At 39.9% G+C, this 22,064-nt stretch overlaps 1 protein-coding gene across 2 annotated transcripts in view; it reads left to right on the top strand.

Moving 5' to 3' along the window:
* Window positions 1-6,179: 6,179 nt before the first annotated feature.
* Window positions 6,180-22,064, top strand: part of CHD1 (chromodomain helicase DNA binding protein 1) — a 55,632-nt gene continuing 39,747 nt past the window's right edge. For both annotated transcript variants that reach the window (XM_032095143.1, XM_032095144.1), the window contains exons 1-2: window positions 6,180-6,528; window positions 8,332-8,537. In XM_032095143.1, coding sequence (XP_031951034.1) covers window positions 8,485-8,537 — 53 coding nt within the window. In that variant the 5' untranslated portion in view covers window positions 6,180-6,528; window positions 8,332-8,484. The remainder of the gene's footprint in view (window positions 6,529-8,331; window positions 8,538-22,064) is intronic.

Consider the following 22,064-nt stretch of genomic DNA (forward strand, 5'->3'; position numbering starts at 1 on the left):
TGTTTCTTCCTACTAACGTGAGTTCTCAACTCTACAGTCATTAACTTCTATAATCTTTCGGAAGAATTAAAACTTGGTATCAATAATTTCAGAAAGAACTTTTATCCCGTCTTGTTGGTAAGACCTGGAGATAGAGATCTATATTTTAATACATTAGTGAACTGTCTCAGACAAGACCTCAAAAATCTGAGGTTCCACTGCCCTTCTTTTATTTATATTAGCAGTAAATGAATTATGTAATTAGTGTCCTGACACTGTAATGTCTTTAGTGTCTTGCTGTAAAGTCCATGCAGTTAACACTTTGTAGCCTTTTTTCTCCTGCTGCTATTGTATCCTTTTCATTCTTAATTACTGCATCTTGCAGGAATATTTTGAGGATTAAATTCTGAATGACAGTACAAACACTTTGAAGGAACAAATATATTCTACATTTTTGCAACTCTTCTCAGCTTCAAAATTACTGCTTTCCATCACTCTCTACACTGAAGAATCAATTGTTTCTGTTGTACACAGCCATACAGTGCAGGTCTTTTCAAAACACCCCTTCATGTTTTGTATGTTACATGGTTAAGTACAGAAGGATAACTCCTCTTTCAGACAGCGCTCCTGTTTATCCTCCATTTAGTAACTGGAATAAACAATTCACATATGATTCCTTCAAATTCTTTAGTCTATTTTGCCCAACAGCAGTAGGGTTAAGTAACAAACCTTAGCTTTGAGCTGACTTCTGCACACTCTAATAGCTCTTCTCAGAGAGAGACTCAGACATTGAAAACTGTTACTTTTTATTAACTTATTTATACCTAGAACTTCTGAAGTACTAAAAGACTACTCATTAGTATAATTTCTAGCATGACCTACCCATTATACTTCTACAACTCAGAGGGAAAAAACAGTCTTATACAACTTGCTCCGAGTCTAATGTACTACATGATTTCAGTTGGTCCAGTTAGAGAACTGCATTACTTCAGTACATGAGGCATAGTGTTCAAGATTTTGGCCAAGTGCAACTAGCATAAAATATATTGGTTTGCTAGAACTGATGCATAAGAGTGGCCTTCTTGTGGCAGAGAGGAAGCTCCAAACATCTGCATTTGTAAACACTTGTAGTATAAGCTCTGTCAGATTGGAATATGAGCAGGGGAAGCTTGTGACTGAAATAGGTGTGCAAATAAAATTTCCAGGTGTAAACACAGTATTATATATAGTAGCATATAGTTATGCCACTTTATGCTTCCTAACTTCCAGTCAATTAGAAAATCTAAGGCTACAGTTACACATTACAAAGAATTGGCATTTTATGCATAAGGCTACCTAACAATGATTGTCAAATGAGAAACAGGTTCCCGGTAACACATAGTCACAGAGGAGAGCCTGCAGCACAAGAAGTGTCTTATGGTGAGAATTCATTAAGCAAAGGTGCATATTCCATCAGACCTGCCCAGTACAATGCCTTTTGCTGTGACATTCTACCTGCCAAATGTACTTGGCCAATGCTCTACAAACCAGGCCAGCTGGCCAGCCATCTGAATTTGGGAAGATTGATCATGAATGAGACCTCTAGAAGTTTATGATACACCACCAAGCAAACAAGGAAAGCAAGAAAGGTGCCAGATGAACAAGACATGGATGATATAACTTGCAAACCCTGAAAAAAGGCAGTCTGCCCTAGAAATGGTATTAACAGCTCTCTGAAGGAGAGTTATGGCATATTAAGTCTACACGTAGAATCTGACATATTTTGATTGTTCAGGTTAATATCTAAGAAGAGAAAAGAAGTATACTTCACACTCAATTTACACTTTTGTTACCTAAACATTGAGAAGAAAACACTAATAGACGTAACGTTTATTTGGCACCTAAGGTCTACCCCCCACAGCTGCTTTTGGAGAGAATTAATGCTTCCAACAAATCTGTAGTAACTTAGACCAAACAGAACAGTAGTTTAAAGAAAAGTGTGAACCTTTCTCAGCTGTCCTGATGCATATTAACTTTAAAGCCTCGTTATAACCATATAAATGCCCCTGTTTATATTACTTCTTCGAGCTTTTCAGCAAAATGTTCAGCCAATGCAGAGATAGAATGTTTCTTTGGAGGTCCAATAATGTACAGATACTCTGTTCATACAAGGTAGCAATCCGTTAAAATTTCAGTTGATTGTAATGTGTAGATTTAAGTGAAGCCTTAGTCATTCTTGTCCAGCGACCAGTTTGTTGTTCAATTTAATTAAATTCATATAGTTAAGAAATTTTATGCATACATTTGTACCAGTCAAAGGTGTTATTTTTAACTTGAAAATCTTTTAAATGATGTACTGACATATTTTTTAAGGAATTGCGTAAATAATGTAAGAAATTTATTATTAAATTGTGAAAAAAAACCCTATGCTTAGTTGGTCAAACTTAACCAATGTATCTAAACTAGTCACTATTTATTTTCTCTTCCATAATTCATAATCCAGTTTCTGTGCACTGCAGTTGACAAATCTGCCTGCACTTTAAGTATTGGCAGATTAGTGACATTTAAATCGAACAAGACTTTGCATCTTTCACAAAATTGTTTTGGAATAACCACTTCTGATCAACTGTTTGTGAAGACCTAAGCAAGTTGCAGATCTAAACTAACCTGATTTCTAACAAGAGTACTCTGAAAGTGGCCCACAGACTAAACTGATAAAAAATTCATACTAGCTTTTTCCTCCTAGACCTGAATCCACTGAATCAATTTATTTTTCTTTCTACTAATTCTATAAAAGAATTTTTTTTTTTGCCACCATTGTTTTCCTCTAAATCTTCTCTCTCTAATCTTTAGCACTGTGCAGCTGGCTGGTTGGTTAGGCCCAGGTGAGGAGGGGATTCTGGGTGTGGTTAAAATAAAAGAGGTGTGAAAGGTGAATAAGGCAAGAAGGATGTAGTATTCAAGTCACAGGATAATGACTGTGTTACTTGCATAAATTGCTATTGATGGCTTCTCAGTAGAAGAGAGAATGTAAAATTAAATGGAATAACACTAGGGATACAAAATGAATGAAAAGAAGCAAACTAGACCATACCTGCTGCGTGTAACAGCTACTGAAGAGAAAGAAAATCTTTGCTACTATATTCTATCTCAAGTTGTGATCTTTGAGCTCTTCAGGACATGTTTTAGAATTAACTGAAGGTTAGAAGCAGAAAAATCAAAGTACTAAGTGTGGTGAGGGAGCTGTTTAGAAAGAACAAAAAGCAAAGAAACCAGTGTATAACTTAGTGCATAGTTAAATCTTAAGGATACTTCTTTTGTCTATCTTGCCTCACAAAAGACTGCTAGATGCAGTATTGGAGGCTTCAGTACTTTAAAAAGGGAAAAGCTTCTTTGTCCAGAACTTCTAAATGTTAAGACTAGAACAGTGGTAAGTCTTTTCCTGAAGATAAATTACTGTGATAAACAGGAATCCCTACCAGTGTTAGAAAGTAACCTGAAAACATAGACATTGAAAGGGACTGTGCTCACTGCATAACAGTGCAGCTATCTTGTACAGATTATCTCTTGTCTATAAGCAAAAATCCAACTCACAAAGTGTTGTGGAGGCAGGGGTAAGGTAAATCAGTGACAATGAATATTCTCACCCACATCCTGGTGAGGTGACAGAAACTTGCAAAACAGCTTCAGAAAAAACCAATTTATTTATTTTATATTTTATTAAAATTTTTTTCCATGGGTGGTGGCTTTCTGTAATGACAAAAAGCTTTGTCCATCTGTCCTTAAAATGTTGTGCATCACATGTATTTCTCTCTTGATGCAGACTGAAAGCTGTGCATACCGGAAGTCAGTATTACTTACAGCATAAAATGCTGCTAAGATAGGAATGTCATCCATAATTTATTATGACATCTGGGAAAGAAGGAATTGGTTAAATATGCAATACAAAGAAGTTTTGAAGTGAAAGAAAAGTCCTTCTCTCACATGATGTGAAGAAAGATCTCCAGACACTGTTTTGGCAATTTTTAACTACTCTCAGAAACAACAGCTGCTACTATCACACTGCACAGGGATCACTTCATGTGCAGCTGCATGGTGACCTAGTTCAGACAGTTAAGTGACCAGAAAGCAATTGTTTTTGAGAAGGGCTAGTTTTTGGCTCTCATAGCAGATGAGGTTGGAATCACAACAGTTCTAACTCCAGTTATTTAAACCACTGTGAAAACATAACTTCAAAAGAGATTTCCAAGGCTGAGAGGAGAGAAACTCTACTAAACAAATCGAGGTAAAGAAAACTGAAAAAGCCAAGGAGATTATTAAGTAAAATACAACTAAACATGTAGATGTGCTAGTTTTGGCTGGGATAAAATTAGTTTTCTTCACAATAGCTGGAATGGGGCTATGTTTTGGATTTGTGCTGGAAACAGTGTTGGTAACATGTTTTAGTTACTGCTGGTCAGGGCTTATGCAGTCAGTGCTTTTTCTGCTCCTCATCCCACCCAACCAGTGAGGAGGCTGGAGGTGCACAAGGAGGTGGAAGGCGACACAGCCAGGATGACCACAGGGACGTTTCAGACCATATGGCATCAAGCTCAGTATATAAAACTGAGGGGAAAAGAAGGATGGTGGGATATGCAATAGGGCCCTGCTCCCCTGGGGATGGCTGAACCTGCCTGTGGGAAGGGGTTAGGTAATTGTTTTAAATTTACCTTAATTTAAAAGTTACTTTCATTTTTACACTCTTCAATTCAAACTTCAGTCTATTGCTCTTTGCAGCACTCTTGTCTATCACAAAACATTCTCCTTTAAGATGACTTGGGCAAACTTCAGAGCTTCAGTAAGGAACATAGTGTAATTATACCCTTATTGTAAACTTTCAAGCTGTTTTCTTATTCAAGCAATTCCTAAAGGCATTTTTCTTAACTCTAGGGGGAAATTTTTTTCTCTGCCATACAATACTGAGATTTTGTGGTAATCTCCTATACCATGCTTGAGAGCTGAGCTAGTGTATATGCCTCATCTGGCCTCTGCAGCTCCTCAGACAGGGAATTGTTGAGTGTGACAGCCAACCCCACACCATGCTTGGTGCGCTGAAGTCTCCTTGGTAGGCTCCAGGAAACCTAACCAACTCAGCTGCAGGGTGGTGTGTATATCAGCTGTCCACACATCACTGAGCACCAAGGCAGCTAGCATTGCTCATTCTGGAAGAGTAACCATGAGTTAAGATATGGCACCAAGAGGTCTCCAGCTGACTGACTGTGGCTCACATGTGGGTCCTGGCCAACACAACTCTTCAAGCTTGAATTCATTTGACAGCTGCTGTGACCACCTTTGTCCCGTATACCCACACGGTGAGTAGCTTCCTTCAAGATCTCCTTCACTGATGAGGAAACTATGTTTTCCTGCTGATCTAACCTCTTTCACCCTTGCAGGGGGTTCAAAGGTCGGATGCCAGACGTCAGTCACCAATGTCCCCACAATCCTCCTGCACAGTGATAGAGCCTTGCAGCGCAGGTGTGCTTTCACCGGGAAGGCGGCAGGTAAGCTGCTTCCACCTTCCAGCGCCGTGTTGTATTATTTACAGCACAGTCTCACTCAGCTACTACTTTCTTTTGCCATTCTGGGAACAATTGGACACACAAACTACTTTTTTGCTTGTGTGTTGTTTTTTGGGGGTTTAGGTTGTTTCGTTTTTTCAATAACGACCGTGCATCTCGTTAAACCGTCCTGATCACTGGCAAGGACCGAGCATAGGACTGGGCGTACATGTTTGGATTTAAAGAGGAAGGCCAGCCCTCTGCCAGGGGACAGTCCAAGCCTACCTAAGTACGCTCCAGCGCCGCTCGAACCGCGCGCAGTGAGAAACGCAGTTGCGTTTGTCGTCGGGCCGCGATTTTACACTGAAAACCGCAAAGCGCAGTACCGAGTGGCCCGCGCCAGGCTGCAGTCGCGCCGCTCGCCTCAGGGCGCCCCTCGGGAAGCGCCCTGAGCCCGCACACCGGAATGGGAGCCCCTTCCCAGCGCTAGGCAGAAGGGAGGTAAGGGCGGATGGCGGGCAGGAGATGAGACCGAGCCCACCCGCTCCCCGAGCGACCGCACCGCTTCTGCCGCGCTACCCGAGGCCCGGCAGCAGCGCGGCTCGTCGCCCCCGCCCGAGGCTCCTCCTCCCCCTGCCGGTCGGTCCCAGGGCGCAGGGCTGACATCACGCCCGGGGTTTCCATCCGACCGCGGGAGGGGGAGGCTGAGCGGAGTGGCGGCGTGATGGCGGCGGTCGGCAGGACTTAGGAGTCGGCAGCGGAGCGGAGCGGCGCCCACCCCGGTTCTCCCGGCGCCCCTCCCAGCGTGGTCCAGACCCCATTGTTCGAGCGGCAGAGCGAGCGAGCCCGCGGTGCGGGCAGCGCGGAGCCGGCCGGAGTAGCGGCGGCCACCCAGGCCCCGCCGCGGCCGCGGAAGCCGCCCACGACCCGGGACTGCCGTACGAGCAGCAGTACGCCCCGCGGGGCGCAGCGAGGCCTCGGGCCGTGGGGGGGCCCGGGGAGGGCTGGGCCGGCCGGGCCCCGCGCAGCGCAGGTAGGCAGAGGCCGCCATGGCACCCTTCGCCGGCCGGGAGCTGTGCAGCTGCCGGAGATGAAAGCCGGAGTGGGGGCGGGCAGTGCAGAGGAAATGCGGCCCGGCTGCCGGTCGCGAGGGGGGTGGATGCCCAGCGCCGGGCTGGCTCCTCGGGCCCGCTCCCTGTTCTCCGCCGAGGGAGGGAGGGGTTCGCCGGGGCCGAGGTGGGCAGTGGGGTCGAGCTGCTCCCGCGCCCTCCTGCGGGGGGAGCCAGTGCGAGCCGCCCGGGCGGCCTGAGAGCGGCCGCTGCTCCGCTCCGGGCCGTGGGGGGCGCCGGGGGAAGAGATCGTGGGAGGGCGGCGGCGGTGGCTGTGGAAGTGCTGCCAGGGAGCGGCGCCCGTGCAGGCCGCGCCGATAGCGGAGCGGGCGGGCGGCCCTGCCCGCGCTCCCTGTGGGCGGGCAGCGAGAGAGCGGCGCGGGCGGCAGGGGATGAGAGTCGGGATCGCGTCGGCACGGAGCAGAGAGTGGGCGGCGGGGAGAAAGTTTTGCCGCTGCCCGTGGTGTTTGCCGGGTGCCGAGGGCGCGGCGGGATCTCCCGGCGTGCCCTCTACTCCCTCGCTGGGTCCCCGGCCGCGCTTCGCGGCCCCACTGCGGCTGCGGGGCTCCTTCCGATCGCGCTCCCCTCCCTTATCGCTATTGTTCGCGGGCCGCAGCGGCCTCGGCGGTGTTAGCGCAGGGCAGTGCCCGCTCCAGAGCGAGGGTTCCCTCACCACGGCCCCGATGGGCTTGGGGTTGGGCTGTGGCTTGTTCGAGGGGAGCACCCCGAGGCAGGCAAGACCCTAATCGCCTTCACACCGCCAAGTCTGTGAGGGCGCATGTCTTGGTCTGATTATCACTGAGTTTATACTTGCGGCCAATTCACCGTGAGACTTAACTTTCTCTGGCTGCATCGAATACTTACTGCCTAATGATCTGGCCTAAGATACTCATGTATATGGAATAATGATCATTCCATCTGTGGGATCTTGCTGGTTTGATTTCGTGGGAACTCGTGTTAAACAGTACAGTCTTTTATCTTCCTGCTCCTAACCCACAACTGTAAGTGGTTAGCATTACGTGTATTTCTGGAAATGCTTCCGCTATGTTTTGTGTATGAAATACATTTTACGTAGCAGATCTTAGCAGAACATTAATATTTACCTACCTCTTCAAGTAGGCATTTTTTCTTTAAAATTTAGATCTGTTTTGTCCTGAATTCAATACTATGTCAAAAGTTAAGACACAATGTATAGTAGTGCAGATAGGCAGTAAACTGTTCTCACCCTCCAGTACTAAAGAAATTGTAATTTCCATAACTTTTCCTGTTCTGCAGCTAGTCATTCAGCAGAAATTGCCATCTTTATAGCACTATCCATGAAAAGTTGCATAAAGAAGCATGATGGCGTAAAGAAGTGTATGGTGGAACCCCACTGCAGTCAAACAAAAAGTGAGACAGGTCTTCCCTGCATTTTGTGCATTTTATTTAGATCTTCCAGTTTTTTAAATATGACTAATATGAGGACCTGCTGTTCTCTGGACGTTATTTTTTGTTGTTTTCACAGACAGCAGGAAAAATCCTTTTTTTTTCCCCTCAGAAAAGGAAATGGTGATAAAATGATCAACCGTGAACAGGTAGCACACAAAAAAATGCTACTTTTGAGTTACACATGTGACGTCAAACATGCCCCCTTTCACTGTTAGTGGAAAAAAACGTAGTATTTTTGGTAGGTCTTTAATTGCAAACATACTTTAAAACTGTGTTAATGTTTTCCTTTCCTATTTTAGGTATTTTGGGAGAAATCTTGAATACCCGCTGAGAACACTAAAGCAAACACATACAGTGTCTGGAAAACATACACAGTACCAAGAAGCGGATTCCTGATATCCACCTTGTAACCTGAGTGGACTTTTATTTATTTTTTAAACTTAGTATTTACAATGAATGGGCACAGTGATGAAGAAGGTGTAAGAAACAGTAGTGGAGAGTCAAGGTAAGCACTTGCTTATTTCAGTTATTCCTGGCTATGTATTTTCTTATATTTTGTTTACTAAAACTAAATTATATTTGAACTGAGTGCTAAAGTGTTGTGGTTAGCATGCAGATCATAGGTAGGAAGAATGGCTTTGCTTTCTTGCAGGTGCTTAATCTGCTTGTTATGTTCGCATCATTTCAGCTAAGAATGGGAGTGATCTTGTATATGTCTTACATAATGAAGCTGAAGTAGTATTAAAGCCATGTTGGCATCCAGCAGAATAGTATCACTCTTGAGGGAAAAAAGTGCCTGAGGTATCAAAAATATTGACTTAAAATGTTAAAATAAAGCTATCCTCTATAAAGTGCAAGACACACATACATACTATATGTTGTATAAAACCCTAATTAGGGTGTCTTTAAAGGGGCAGTGGTTCACTTCATTTTTTTATATGAAATACGTTTATAATTCTGTCATTCTTTAAAGCTGTCATACTAGTATAGCTGAAAGTGTTAACTTTGTATTTGTATTCAGAAGTTAAAGGACTATTTTCCAGCTGTGTTCTTAACTAAAAAGAAACCTAAAATCAGTTCTCTAATGTCAAATTACTTCTATCAGGTGCAGAATGTTCAAATGTTTGGAAGAGTGTGATTAGAATGTCCTTGCATCCATGCAGGGTGACAGCCGGTTAGTAGGGGTGGAATTAAGTTCACTTACAGTTCCAAGTTCAAAAAGCCCCTCCAGTGCTACAAAGTTTAGATTTCCAAAACTAGAAATATGATAAACCAAGAGGTTTAAAAATCAACTCGCCAATAAAAGGTGGGCCTTAGACTTCTCCTCTAAAAGGTGACTGTGCTGTTTTTCTGCCCCTCTTTCTGTCAGATCTGTTCTTTGCCTGTTGAAGTGGTTAGCTAATTCTGTCAGTCAGAGTGCCATAAAAAAACTATGTTCTGCAGACTGTGGAAACTTCCAGTTGGATAGAGAGAGATCTAAATTACTGCCTCAAGAGAAGAAATGCAAGAAGAATGTATGACTGCCAGCTGATCAGTCAGCATGTGCTAGCCATCAAACTTCTACAGTGTATGATGGACTGGGAGGACAGGGAAGGGAGAATTGTTTAGGTGACCCTGGATGCAAATCACAAGGAAATGTACGAACAGTGAAACTAAAGAGACTTTTATAATTGTTGTGTATTTTTATGTTAAGCTTCCTATTAATACACAGGAGTGTTCTAGAAAGACAGTACATTTTCAATGTTGTGAATAATTTGAAAGCTCTACCACATAGTAATTTTTGAAGAAATCTGCTTCCTATAAAGTTGATACTGTTACAGTTAACAAACAAGTTTGAAGTTTCATCTGGGGCAAAATATTCCTTGTCACTTAAAAAAAGCCAAACCAAAAGCTTCCAACAAACATGAACCTACAAGTTTGTGTGTGAATTTTCGAACTACTTGAAAGAAGCCACCTTGCTAAAGGTCTGTGGAGAAACTATTTTGTATTGAACTGTGAATGGCCATAAGTATCTGTATATCAAAGTTATTTAAAAGCCGTAGGGGTTCATAAGATTAAACAATTAAATGTTGTAAGATTCCCGTGAATTTAATGAAAAATAAGCATCAGGAGGATGCACAGTACTCAAAGCTTCGCATTTGCCTGCAAAGTGAGACTTTGTTCTTCATTTTATATGTCCTGCTGAATACATCTTAAAGCTTCAAAAAATTGAAAATTCAAACAACAGTTTTTCCTAGGCTTGTGTCACTTGATAACCTGTGGTGGTTTGGTCCAGAATGCTCATTACTAACCTTTGACATAACCCCATAGTCTAATTCACAGGCAGGCCTTGGAAACTTTATTTTCATGTTCATTATCAGAAAGCTGTTCTTGTAAGCGAAGCGAGAAAACTTGCCATTTTAGATGATGGAACCCTTTTCTGTCTAACTTAGTTCCATTATTAAAATAATACGGAATATTTTTATTTTACTTATCCTTGGGTTATAGTTGTGTGGTTTTTTCTTTAACTGGTAGGTTTCCAGTACTCTAGGTGGTATTCACTCTGAGGTGAGGTACCTTAGCAAGCTGCAGCTGTAGACAGATAGTTAACTGTAACTTCGAAGTGTTGGTGTAATTATCCTTCATATCTGGAAATGTGAACTTTAGAGAATGGAAGTAGGATCAGCACAGAATATGTTTAAGCTTATAGTGATCCCATTCCATTCAGAATGCTAGGGATGGAAATGGAATAAGTGAAGAAAGCAATTGAGAACTGCTGCTGGGAATAAATTGCAAAGATCAAATTCAAGAATTAGTAGGAAAAAAGAAAAGATGGAGGTGAATATAGTGATAATCTAAGTAGCAGCATTGGTGTTAACTAGGAGAAGTCTTTGAAAATTTGTGTCGGTTTGCAAAATTGATACTTTACAAGTGCAGTAAAGCCCGTTCCCTTGCCTTGGGTGTCTGATGTCAAATTCTATTGCTGTCATTCTGGAGTGATAGTAATTATAGCCTGATACAGGGGAGCCACCATCATTACTTCAGAAGGTTAAGCAGTGGATCATGGCTGGCTTTACAAAAATACACCATTACATGGTGTTTTATGGGAACACCATGACTTGAAAAAGTTGTGGAAAGCTTGTAGTATTCTCAGCAATAGGAGGGCTGGAGAAGGGACTGGTCATAGACTTTTGACTTCATGCACTGTGGTAAGGAGTTGTAGCTGTCCTTTATTCACTGTGTTTAGCTGTGAAGGTGATTTTTTTTTTTCTGAAGTAAGAAGAATGAACAGTTTTCCACACTGCTTCATACCTCTCCAGTGTTGCATCTATTCATCTCTCTGCTAGATCACTAAAGAACTTTCCGTGGTTGCAGGTGTTGGTCCTGAAGTTCTGTTTTGCTACAGATGGCAAACTGCATGGCCACACCATTTGGACTTCCCTTGCCTATTTCAGCAACCTCTGAAGCTCTAAATCGGTACTAGAACTGAGCATGATGGAAATTATTGTAAACATTGTTAACTAGTCTTGTTGCTGGTGTTCTGATTTCTGTTCAATAATCACAGTGGAGTCTACTTTCCAGCTTCTTGTTTACTTGAAATAACTATTCCATAATGTTTTTAAGTAGCTCAAGGTAAAATATCACAGATACTGTTCATCTGGATCGCAAGTGAGTGTAGACACAAAGACTTTTTAGCAGTACGTTGAGAAGCTTACATAAGTGGAGCATCTTTGTATAGCATTCTTGACAGCATTCAGAACAATTCAGCATACAAACTTCAGTATGAATACATACATTCAAGTCACATAGTAATAAGAAAGCTTAATCAGCAAGGAAGGGCAGTTACACCTGATTTGCAAGACAGGTGCCAGGTAGAACAGGGACTGCAGCAATGAAATGTTGGTACTATTTGAATACCAACCTGATTTCCCATCTCTTTGCTCTTCTGTGTTTCTGCAGAACAAGGTATAGAGGGCTTGAGCAAACCTTCCTTTCCTAGTAAAAAGGCATGTGCTCAGTGTAGCGTGAGTGGAAGGTAGCTGGCCATTTTTGCAGTAAGCAGCTTCTTACACCAAAGACTTTTACAAGTCTATACACACTTGAACGTTGATGTTGAGAGAAGATAGTAATTTCAGTGGATTTAATTTGCTTTGTGGGTTGCGTAGTCTGTGGAGCACATAAGTAAAGAGTAAAGACTTGGTCAACAGGCTTCAATTTACTATATAAATGCATACCTTCCATAGAAAGTAAAAAAGATTCATTGAAAGCCATGACTTCAGGTTCTTGCTTTCCTGAAAACTAAGTGGGAGTTAAAACTGAAATTGACCAAGCATATTTGCAGAATTACTTGCATGCACTGGCTTATTTTTAGTAGGAGTTTAATTGATAATATTAGTAAAAATGTGTGTATGTAGCAAGAGAGAGCATATACATAAAGCTATATATATTTAGATAAATACTTCATGCACAGGAATTCTCTGATCAACTAAAGTACCTGAATGGTAAGGAAGACTTTTGGTAGAACGTACTGTAAACAGCTAGTGGATAAAGCAAATTCTTTGCAGTGTTTTTGTCTTTAATTAACAAGTTGTTATTTTGTCAAGAGTAATCTCTTACAGAATTAAGAATATTAAAGCATGATAAGCTGTCCAAATCCAAGTTAAAAGCATCTTTTCACTTCTTTTTGGAAGAGTTCAGATAGAACATGTATCCAGACCCAAGTATTTTTTTCCTAGAAACCTTTCCAACTAAAAGGAAAAAATATTTTAATTCATGGTCTGGCTCTCATTCTGCATGTGGTCTTAAGTTTGGTTTTGGAACTCCTGCTAAGTTTATCCCCAGTTTTTGTCTAACCCAATTGGATGCAACATACCTGTACCACATATTTTAGATTAAATTCCACTATTCTGAGAGTTTCAAGATTTTAGCTGATGCAAGCGTTTCATGTTCCTCAAGACAGAGTGAAGTTTTGTGATACCGGCAGTGTATGCATCAGGCCTATCCAGATGTGGCACTTCAACTGGCTTGCTTTTTTTTTTTTTTTTTTTTTTTAAATTAAATTCCATTTAATACTTTTTTTGCTGGTGGTCTCTAAGGAGCTTCTGGTAAATACATCATTGTGTTGCTGCTGGATCCAGCTGTGTGTTGAAGGTTGCTCACATTACACAAAAAAGTAGTAGACCCCTGGGTAATGACTGATACCTCCTGCCTTGGGAAGGGTTCCTGGAACTTCTTTGTACTCTTAAGATGTGTGACTTGCATATTTCAAATAAAGACTTGCAATATGGTTCATAGGGTCATGAAAGTTGGTAGGTAATCAGTTTAATTTTGATAACATTGCTGTGTTTATAGTAGTACCAGCAGATACGAAGTCTGCAGGACAGGAAACACAATGTGTTAGCCCATACCAGGAAAACTCAATTGGGTTCATACTCTGTAATAGCTGAGGACAGGAAATAACATTTGGTAGATTGAACATGATACTCTTTGTGCCCTCTGTTCTTTACTGACAGTGGTGAATAAGATAAATCTGCCTTATGCATTATAATGAGGTTAAATATTTAAGATTTCTTGAAGAAGTAAAACTGAAAAAAGCTTACTACTTACATAGCGTTTGCCTAAGAAGCTTACTTGCCATTTTATGGGTTTGGCATTTACTATCTGTTGCTTCTGCACATTTTGAAGGGGCTCTTCATATTCCAATGCTTGCCTTCCTTCAGCTTGTTTAAAAAAACCCCAACAACCACACAACAAAGGAGACAGTCCACTGTCATATCAGATACATTTCAAAGACCCTGCAGATAGTAATCTTTCTTTTTTAGTGTGTTGAACTTTAGTTCGCCTTAATTGTTACTCTCTGTCTTGCTAGTCTTGATCAGTAAGGTAACTTCACCTAATGAATGCACTTGAAATCAGTGATGTTAAATTAGCTGTTCTTGGATCTGTTACTAACCTAGACAGGAGTCTAAACTTTCTGTCAGTTCTTTTGCAACATGGCTTGTTTAGCTTTCCATTTTAGGATTTGTATTAATGCCTAGTTCCTTGTTGTATGATCCTCTCAGGGGCACCTTGTTTTAAAGGATAAGCTAGTGAAGCTAAACTTAAGACTGTTGAAAGAACTAATGGCTCTGAGGCAGGATATGTGCTTTAAGCTTGTCATTTCCCCAAAGCATTCCCCAGTTTCATTGCATAAGTATTTATTTGGGGGAGTTAAAAAAAAAACATTTGTTTTAACCTGTTACCTGCTTTGGTACCTTCTCTAACCTATGTTGCTTTTCTTTCAAAGATATCTTTGCAAATAAATATGACATTCGGGCATAGATTTGTTGTGAACATGTAGGGAGTACCCAGAGACAGTTAAAAAAACTAGACAAATTCCTTCAGTGTGTCTAAATTCCTTACCAAATCAGATTTGACATGTGCTGGTGGACAGATGCAACGATCAAGGGCTAGAGGTAAGAGGATTCTTAAGTGCATATCCTGGAAAGTGCTCTTTCTTTACACCTCAGTTTGTTAACATACATGGAACTAATTTTTCACGTAGAACTTCCATCCTGAGACCTGCTGTTCATTTTCAGTAAATGCTGTTGGCCTGCTACTGAAAGTTACTGCTGACTGCTAAATTTTTCATCGTTACTGGGGTTTGTTTGCACAGTAAAGAAATGGTCTCACTTCAGTGGTACCAAGGAGATCATCCTTAGTGCTTTACCCATCATGTTTGTTTCTATTTTCCATATCCTTATGAGGGTCCACTCTTCTGCACAGTCTTTTATACTACTGTCTTAGTTTAGTTTGGAGAGGGGAGGTTGGGTTTTTGAATGTTTTGTTTTTTCTATTTCAGTTGAGCAAAGGGAATACAATGTAAGGTTTCTTATTCAGGAGCACCTTTAAACACATAATGCCATTTTCATATTACTTTTTAAAAAATAAGTAATATATGTAATTTGCTTGGAGGTGTAGGAGGGAAGAAGGCTTATGTGATACAGAAGAGGGACTTAATAGTAATTTCGTTTTGATTAATTAAGTGCCTAAAAGCATAAATGGTCTTCAGTGGTTAATCTTAGCAAATATTGGATCTACATCTCCTGTTCTAGTCTTGATAGTGTTTATAATTTCTATAGCCATTTGGCTTCTTGGAATCCCAGTCATCTGGGAAGAAGGTAAGAAAACAAGGCAAGTTGGACAATAAAGTATTATTGGTTAGAAGAGGTCATCAGTACAAGACCAGAGCAAAGGGTAGACATAGTGTGACACAGTAAAAGTAGGGCGAGTTTGACAAACACAGATTCACAACAAACATTTTTAGTTAACTGAGAATGATGTCTGTTATGCTGATAGTTTCTCTGATTATGTTAGGTAAAGTGTCAGTTCTGCCAGCAGAGTTGAATGTAAAAAGTAGGTTCCAGCTCTGCACTGTCATGTAGAGAAATCATCTTGACTAAGTTTGGAAAGGCTGAGGTAGAGACAGAGGAAGGTCCTAATTTGTACTAACTGCCTAAAAATAGTGGAGTTTTCTTTTACTTACCAGTTTTAGTCAGGCTTTTTTTGGAAGAAAGCAAAATGTAGATACAGATGGCAAAAGAAAAGGCTGGTTAAGTTGTATCTAAGCCATCTGTTGTATTCCACCTTAAGTATCTCCAGGAGAGTGGGTAATGTATCCACTGTTGTGTTATGCTGAACTATTTCCAATAGAAGCAAGTTAAGCAAAGACCGTGGCTTGTATAGGAAGAGGAATTGTCAGGAAATAACACGCTTGACATCTCCTTTCCTGTAAGAGGAACTCTGAAGAGAGGGACAGTATTTGTGTGATAGCATTGAACAGCAGCAGACAGCTAATTGTGACAGTATTCCAATCAGTGTTTGAGGAAATATGTAATGTTCCTTGCATCCACCCCCTAGAGATATGATACCAGAATCTCAGTAATTAGTAATATCAGTTCAGGTGATTAATTTTGTGAAAGTCAGTGGTGCTACTTTGCACTAATGGGCATTACTTGTTGCAAGGAAGGTTGGTCAAATTAGGGACCCTAGTTAAACTATATCAGCTGACACTTTAAAGCTCTTTGGCTGTGTTCCGGTTTGGCCAAATTTAGAAATATATCCTCTGCGAGAAGGCAGGCTACAACCACCCCTCCCCCACCAGGTTCGGGAAAAAATAAATTTTCCTCGAAGGAAAGTGAAAGAGATAAAAATTATTTATTTAACAAACCCACAGGAAAAGGATAATAATGCTAAATGATAAAACCTCCCGGTCTGCTGAGAGAAACCTGGGGGGAAATTCAGAGTCCTTCCGTAGATCTCTCTCTCCCTCCTTGGAGATGGGACGGGGTGGTGGGCCCGTGTCCAGGGCCAAGGCCTCGGTGGAAATTCCTCCTGTTGTATTCTGATGTTGAAACTGTTCAGCAGAGAGAAAAGGAAAAAAATGAAGTCCCAGGAAAACAAAAGTTCAACTCTCCGGAGGAAAAGGAGCTGAGGAAAAAAACTGCCGAAAGCTGGCTGGAAAGAAAAGCAAGCTGCGTGCTTCCCTTCCCTCTCGCTCTCCAGCTGAAAAAAAGTCTCTATCTCTGTGTGACCTTGAACAAGCTGCAAACTGCTTTGAAAAAGTTTTGCTCAGTTTTTCCTCCCCCCTCTCAGGCTCAGTTTAAAGGCATAGAAAGGCACAAAAATTAATTTCTGGGCACAGGGCAGCGATTATGGGATACACATCATAAAGTCACCCCAAGACAGGCTAGAAAATAAATTCCTTATAGGCTGTGCCTCAAAAAATGCAGGTGAAGTTAAAGAATCCCATAGGCAAACATAGAAAAGAAACTAACCAAGGGTGTTATGACTACCTAACTGCTATTATCTCCCTGTGTTTTTAATACCTTTATTGCAGAACTTAGCTTCTGTTTCTTTAATGCAAGTTAAATCTCTGCCTTTCTATCAGATAGGCTTTTTGTCCTTATTGTAGCAATGATTTTAAAAGTCGAATTTTAGCACAGTATGAAATGCCCTCACTTATCATTTGGTGTGCAGTGGTAGCTTCCATTGAGTATTTACAGAAAATACATATGTTCTTTTTATTTCACATTTCTTTTCCATTTCAGGGAAGGTTAAGCCATTTCTGGAGTTCTGCTAATACAAGGTGTTAAAATCAGAGATTACTTGTTAAAATAAGAGTTTACTTGTCTTCATGCTCTGAAAAGTTTTAGACCTCTCTCCAGCTGATGATAATTATTTTTGCCTTTTTGTAGCTGGCTGTTGGGGTGTCCCATTTCAGCAGATGAAGAAAGTGTCAGCTGAGCTACTAAAAATCTGTCTGAAACTTCTGTATGTGTTTTCCTGTGAGCTTCAAAGACTCAAACAATTGCATTTCAAAAACTGGTAAACAGGCTCTAAATTTGCAGTGATGCTGGTAGACACTGCAGTGTGCTAGGAGTTCTCTATGCTGTTGCCTGTTTTATTAGTCACATCTGCAGTGCCATGTGCCTGGAAAAAGGAGAGAAGGTATTACACCATTTAGTAGATGTGCTAAAGTTGAAAAATACCAAAGACACCCTTTTTAATTTGAAATCTGTTTAGGGTTTTTTTTCTAGGTTCTCTGTTGATTTCCACTGGTTTATGCTTCAGTTTCAGGACAGCAGTCTCAATAAATACTGCCTGTTCATTTCTGCTTGTTTTTTTCCACATCTTCATAGGCACTTAAGAGTGTTTATGAGAACAGAGGCTGTTTTGAAAAGCTCTGTCTCTTCTGTCTGTGGATAGTACTGACACCATAGGGGACATTGGAGAACGCAGCAGTATCAGCATCAGAAAAAGTTATTTTTATATACCTTCACCCATAGGTGTATGTATTGGTGAGGGCTGAATGTGTTTTCAAAGTGAGGCAGTGCATACTGTTCCCAGCATTGTTCGAATTGTGTAAATATTACTGTAACTCAGAGCAAAGGTAGGAGCAGTTAAAGAGAAATTTTACAGTTCTATGTTTCTTGTTTCTGCGTTCCTCCTTTACTATAAGGAGGTGACATGTAAATGCTCTCCTTGAATGCCTGTGTGTAAATGTATATACCTTTACTTAAGTAATTCCATATTTACTCTTTAAGTTTAGCATCTAGCATACTAGGATTTAATCTGAATTACTGCTCATATGGAAGCAGGTCACAGTTAATTCTGCAAAAGGGATTACAGTTTTATGTTCATTTTTAATAACCAAGGCTTGCTTAGTATGTCTAGGTTAAGGAGAAAGGAGGATATAAAGGAGGATTTTTTTTTATCCTTTAGTGCAGTGGTCTCTAAAATAGTTGTTTGTGCACTCCTGTCAGTATTTAAGCATGCATTTTAATGTATATATAGTTCATTTATGAAGTATATACATACAATAATATTTGTACTAAAACCTACCTCATAAAACATACACATAAAATAGAAAACTTCAATGTATGAGATAAAGATTTAATATTCAAAAATGTTACATTTTTATCGGTAAAAAATCCCTTTTAGCACTCATTTAAAAATATTAAGAATATTCTTGTTTATTAAAATCTTGGTTTAACATTTTGTGATACAGTGGTTTGAAGGTATGGTTCTTCATTAAGTTTATTTTGGTACCTTATTTTAATGACCAGCACATCTGAAGAAGATACCTAGCAAAGATACATGGCTTCAGATGGAAGAAGCATTGTTTACTGCACTAAGTCATAGTAATAGTTTTTTCAGTGCCATCAGGTAATTATGCAAAGGTTTTTCTTAAATTTCGTCTAGTAAATCCCCATCTACCCTGTCAATCATTTCTTGCATATTAGTCTTAAGGGATTGCAGTTTTTATGTTTTTAGTAAGTGGGTTCAAAACCCACTGAAACTTCTTGAAAGATTTATTTTTAAAGGCTATAAATTTTTATCTCCCAGCTTTTAATGTGTATAGGTACAATAGCTTTTCTAGGTGACGTGCACTGGTTTTGGTAATAAGATCACATAATGATGGAAACCTTTCCAAACATCTGTTTTAAAGATGCTGGCTCTATGGCATGATTTTCTTTTGAAAAACCGCTGCTTTTTCATTGTTAAAATGTAACTTTTGCTTGGAAGGAATACATAAAGTCTGTTTATTTTTTTCAAAAATATCTGCTATGTAGCATACAGTATATTGGTAACAAATTGTTTCCACAGAAAGGGTCAGTGTGTTTGAAGCAATCATGTTCTTTTTAAAACAAACACCTTCAGAGCTCACGAAAAACTAATATTCCTGGTCAACAATGCTTCTTAGCAGTTCAACCTCTTAGGGTATAAATACTTTTTTTTATGTTCATTTCCTATCTTGTTACAAAGTATTGTAAATACTTTACTATTTAATAGACTTGTTTTCGTAAAATTAAGAACATCAGTGACTTCCTGCGTCCTTCTGGCTCTAGATTCTTTGCTGCAGTAGCTTGCCTTTTGTTGATGGAGTGGATGAATTTAATTTGTACTGCAATCTCTCATCGCCCCTATTAGACTCTGGTTTTTATTCCAGTCAAAGCAACCACACATTCTTAGTTACATTTGCATAGTTTTTTCATAAAACCTTTTTTTTTTTTTTTTAATTAAAGAAGTGGTTTACTGTTGATAAGATAACTTCTCTAATGCTTTTCCTTTAGTGACTTAGGAAAAGTAATTTCTTGTGTATTTCATTATTGAAAGTCCTGAAGCTGGGATATGTTAGAAGCACCTGTACTTTCATTCAACCATACTGCAAACCTCCTGCAACGGGTGATTTGTTCTAATACTTGTTTCTTCAAATCTTCAGCAATGTTTTCTCTGTGTCTTTCAACACTCTGTTGACAAAGAAATGCACTTCAGTTTGTCACTGTAGTTTTCCATGCATTTATTTTAGCTATTTTTAAGCTGCAAAATCTCAATTTTGTGATGGCATGTGGATTTTTTTCCCTTGATCTTAGGTAAGATAACCTCAGAGCAGGCTGCTAAACATCTATCATTAAATTAAGGGACATTCTTTAAAGTACAGGATTGACTATTACATTACTTGAAACATTGCTGGAAAAAATGAAGGTTTATATTTGTGTTCTAGATGGTCTATTCAGATGTCTTGTTAATTGTGATGGTTTCATGCTACCATTGGCTAATATCTCAACATGCAATACAGATTTAGGGTAAGAGTAATTGTTAACACTGGTAAGTAATATTTTGAATAGTCTTGATAATTGAAATTTTCTTTAATCCAACTTCATGTCAGATGTCATTGTCATTAAATTGTCATTGTCTATTACCTTGGAGTGTGGCTTATGAAGAGCTTGTACCATAGTAGAAGTGTCAGTGCTGCCATTTTCTTTTCACGTGCACTCACAGTACTCACAGTACCTTCAGTCCATTGTTTCCTTACAGACTCTTTTTAAACCGCTTCTCCATTCTGTAAGGGTTAGTTTGGTTAAAAATAAGTAATGCTATCCATGAATCCACCTAATCAGGCAGAGACAAACTGCAGTCTGTCTCCCTGCACACAGAAGGAATGGAGTGATTGCACCGCTGTCACCCATCTGGGCTGTGGAGCACTATTTCCCCCAGAGCCCCACAACTGCCTTATGTGATACAGGCCTATCAGAGATATGGGCTGAGTGAGTTTACAAGTGTCAAACCATTAAATACTTGAATGTTGGCAGAGTTGAATTTGTAGTTTGGGGTTTTCTTTTTTCTTTCCTTTTCTAATTTTTTTTTTTTTTTTTTTTAATTCCTGGGTTGTTACTTTGTCGTGGCTTTGGATTTGGGTGGGTTTTTTTGGTTTTGTTTGTTTTAAATAAAAATAAATCTAAATAATGGTTCCAATATGCTCTTTACATACCCCCACAAGTTGTTTTGCACACCTTATGGTTTGTGTGCACCCCTCTTTAAAAACCACTGTCTTCATGTGCCAGTTTTTTCTTGTCAAAGAAGTGTGGTGAGGCTGGGAGAGGGGGAAGCTGTTTCTCTTTCAAAGAACACCTTAGGGCAAATACTGCAACTAAAAGGCTGGCTCCTTAGAGAATGATAAAGCCTTTAGTTAAACACTGGAGTTCCTCGCATCAGTTTGAAGTATGGATTGTCTTTATCACTAGGAAGGCTGCCTTTAAGAAGAGTTTCTCAGTTAAGTCCTGAGGCAGGATCGCTCTGGGTCCTGCTCATGTGATAATATGAAGCAGTGATTCATTGTTACATTTTGTTTAGGTCAGCACTACATGTGAAACAAAAATTAAAAGTACAGATAATGTCCCAGTGATGTTACGTCTGCAGAGGCTAGAAATGGTTGGTCTCTGTGTGTTAAATTGATATGATATAGTAAACTGCTAGTATCTATGCTGAATAGAAGTTGAAATGGAAAACTGCTGCTAGATTGGGTTTCCAGTAAGACTTCATTTTCACTGCCCCATTTTTTCAGTATGGACATTGCTTAGGAGACATGGCTAGAAAATGCCACAGATACATTTCACTTTTACATTTATTATGAGAGGAAAGGTAGTTTTTTATTCTCCTCTTTATGTAACTCGTCTCCCTTTGTCCCAAGGTGGATTTTGCTGGATTTCTTAATTTTTTAGAAAACGTTACATAGGTCTGTGTTTTTACTTCATTGCTGCTGCTTTCTTACAGGTATTTTGTAAAAAACAAGTAAGGTGCTCCTTTGTATCCAAAGTGGATCATTAGTTGGGTCTGATGTTGTTGTAAGACTGCTTTGCATGAGATCTGTTTAGAAACAAAAAAAACCCCAGTTGATAATCAAGTCTATTCTTTCTGTCTGCCTTGTAGACACAGAGCTTTAGAGGTAATTAAGAACTAATTCTTAGGCTGAAAAATTCTATTCAATTTCTGTTTGAGTAGATAGCTAGTCCTGTTATACAATAGAGGGTTTTTTGTTGTTGTTGTGTTGATACAAGAATGTTTTCTTTAAACTTTTGTGTTAAACAAAATATTATCATTGGAAGTGCTAGACAAATACTTTTTTTTTAAGTGCAGGAAAAGCAAGGGGACAGTATGCATCCAGAAGTGTATCATATTTTGATCTTGGCATAAACATGTTCTATTTTGGATCTTTGACTTAAATGATAAA

This window comes from Corvus moneduloides, chromosome Z (assembly GCF_009650955.1).
Source record: "Corvus moneduloides isolate bCorMon1 chromosome Z, bCorMon1.pri, whole genome shotgun sequence".
NCBI classification, from domain to species: domain Eukaryota; kingdom Metazoa; phylum Chordata; class Aves; order Passeriformes; family Corvidae; genus Corvus; species Corvus moneduloides.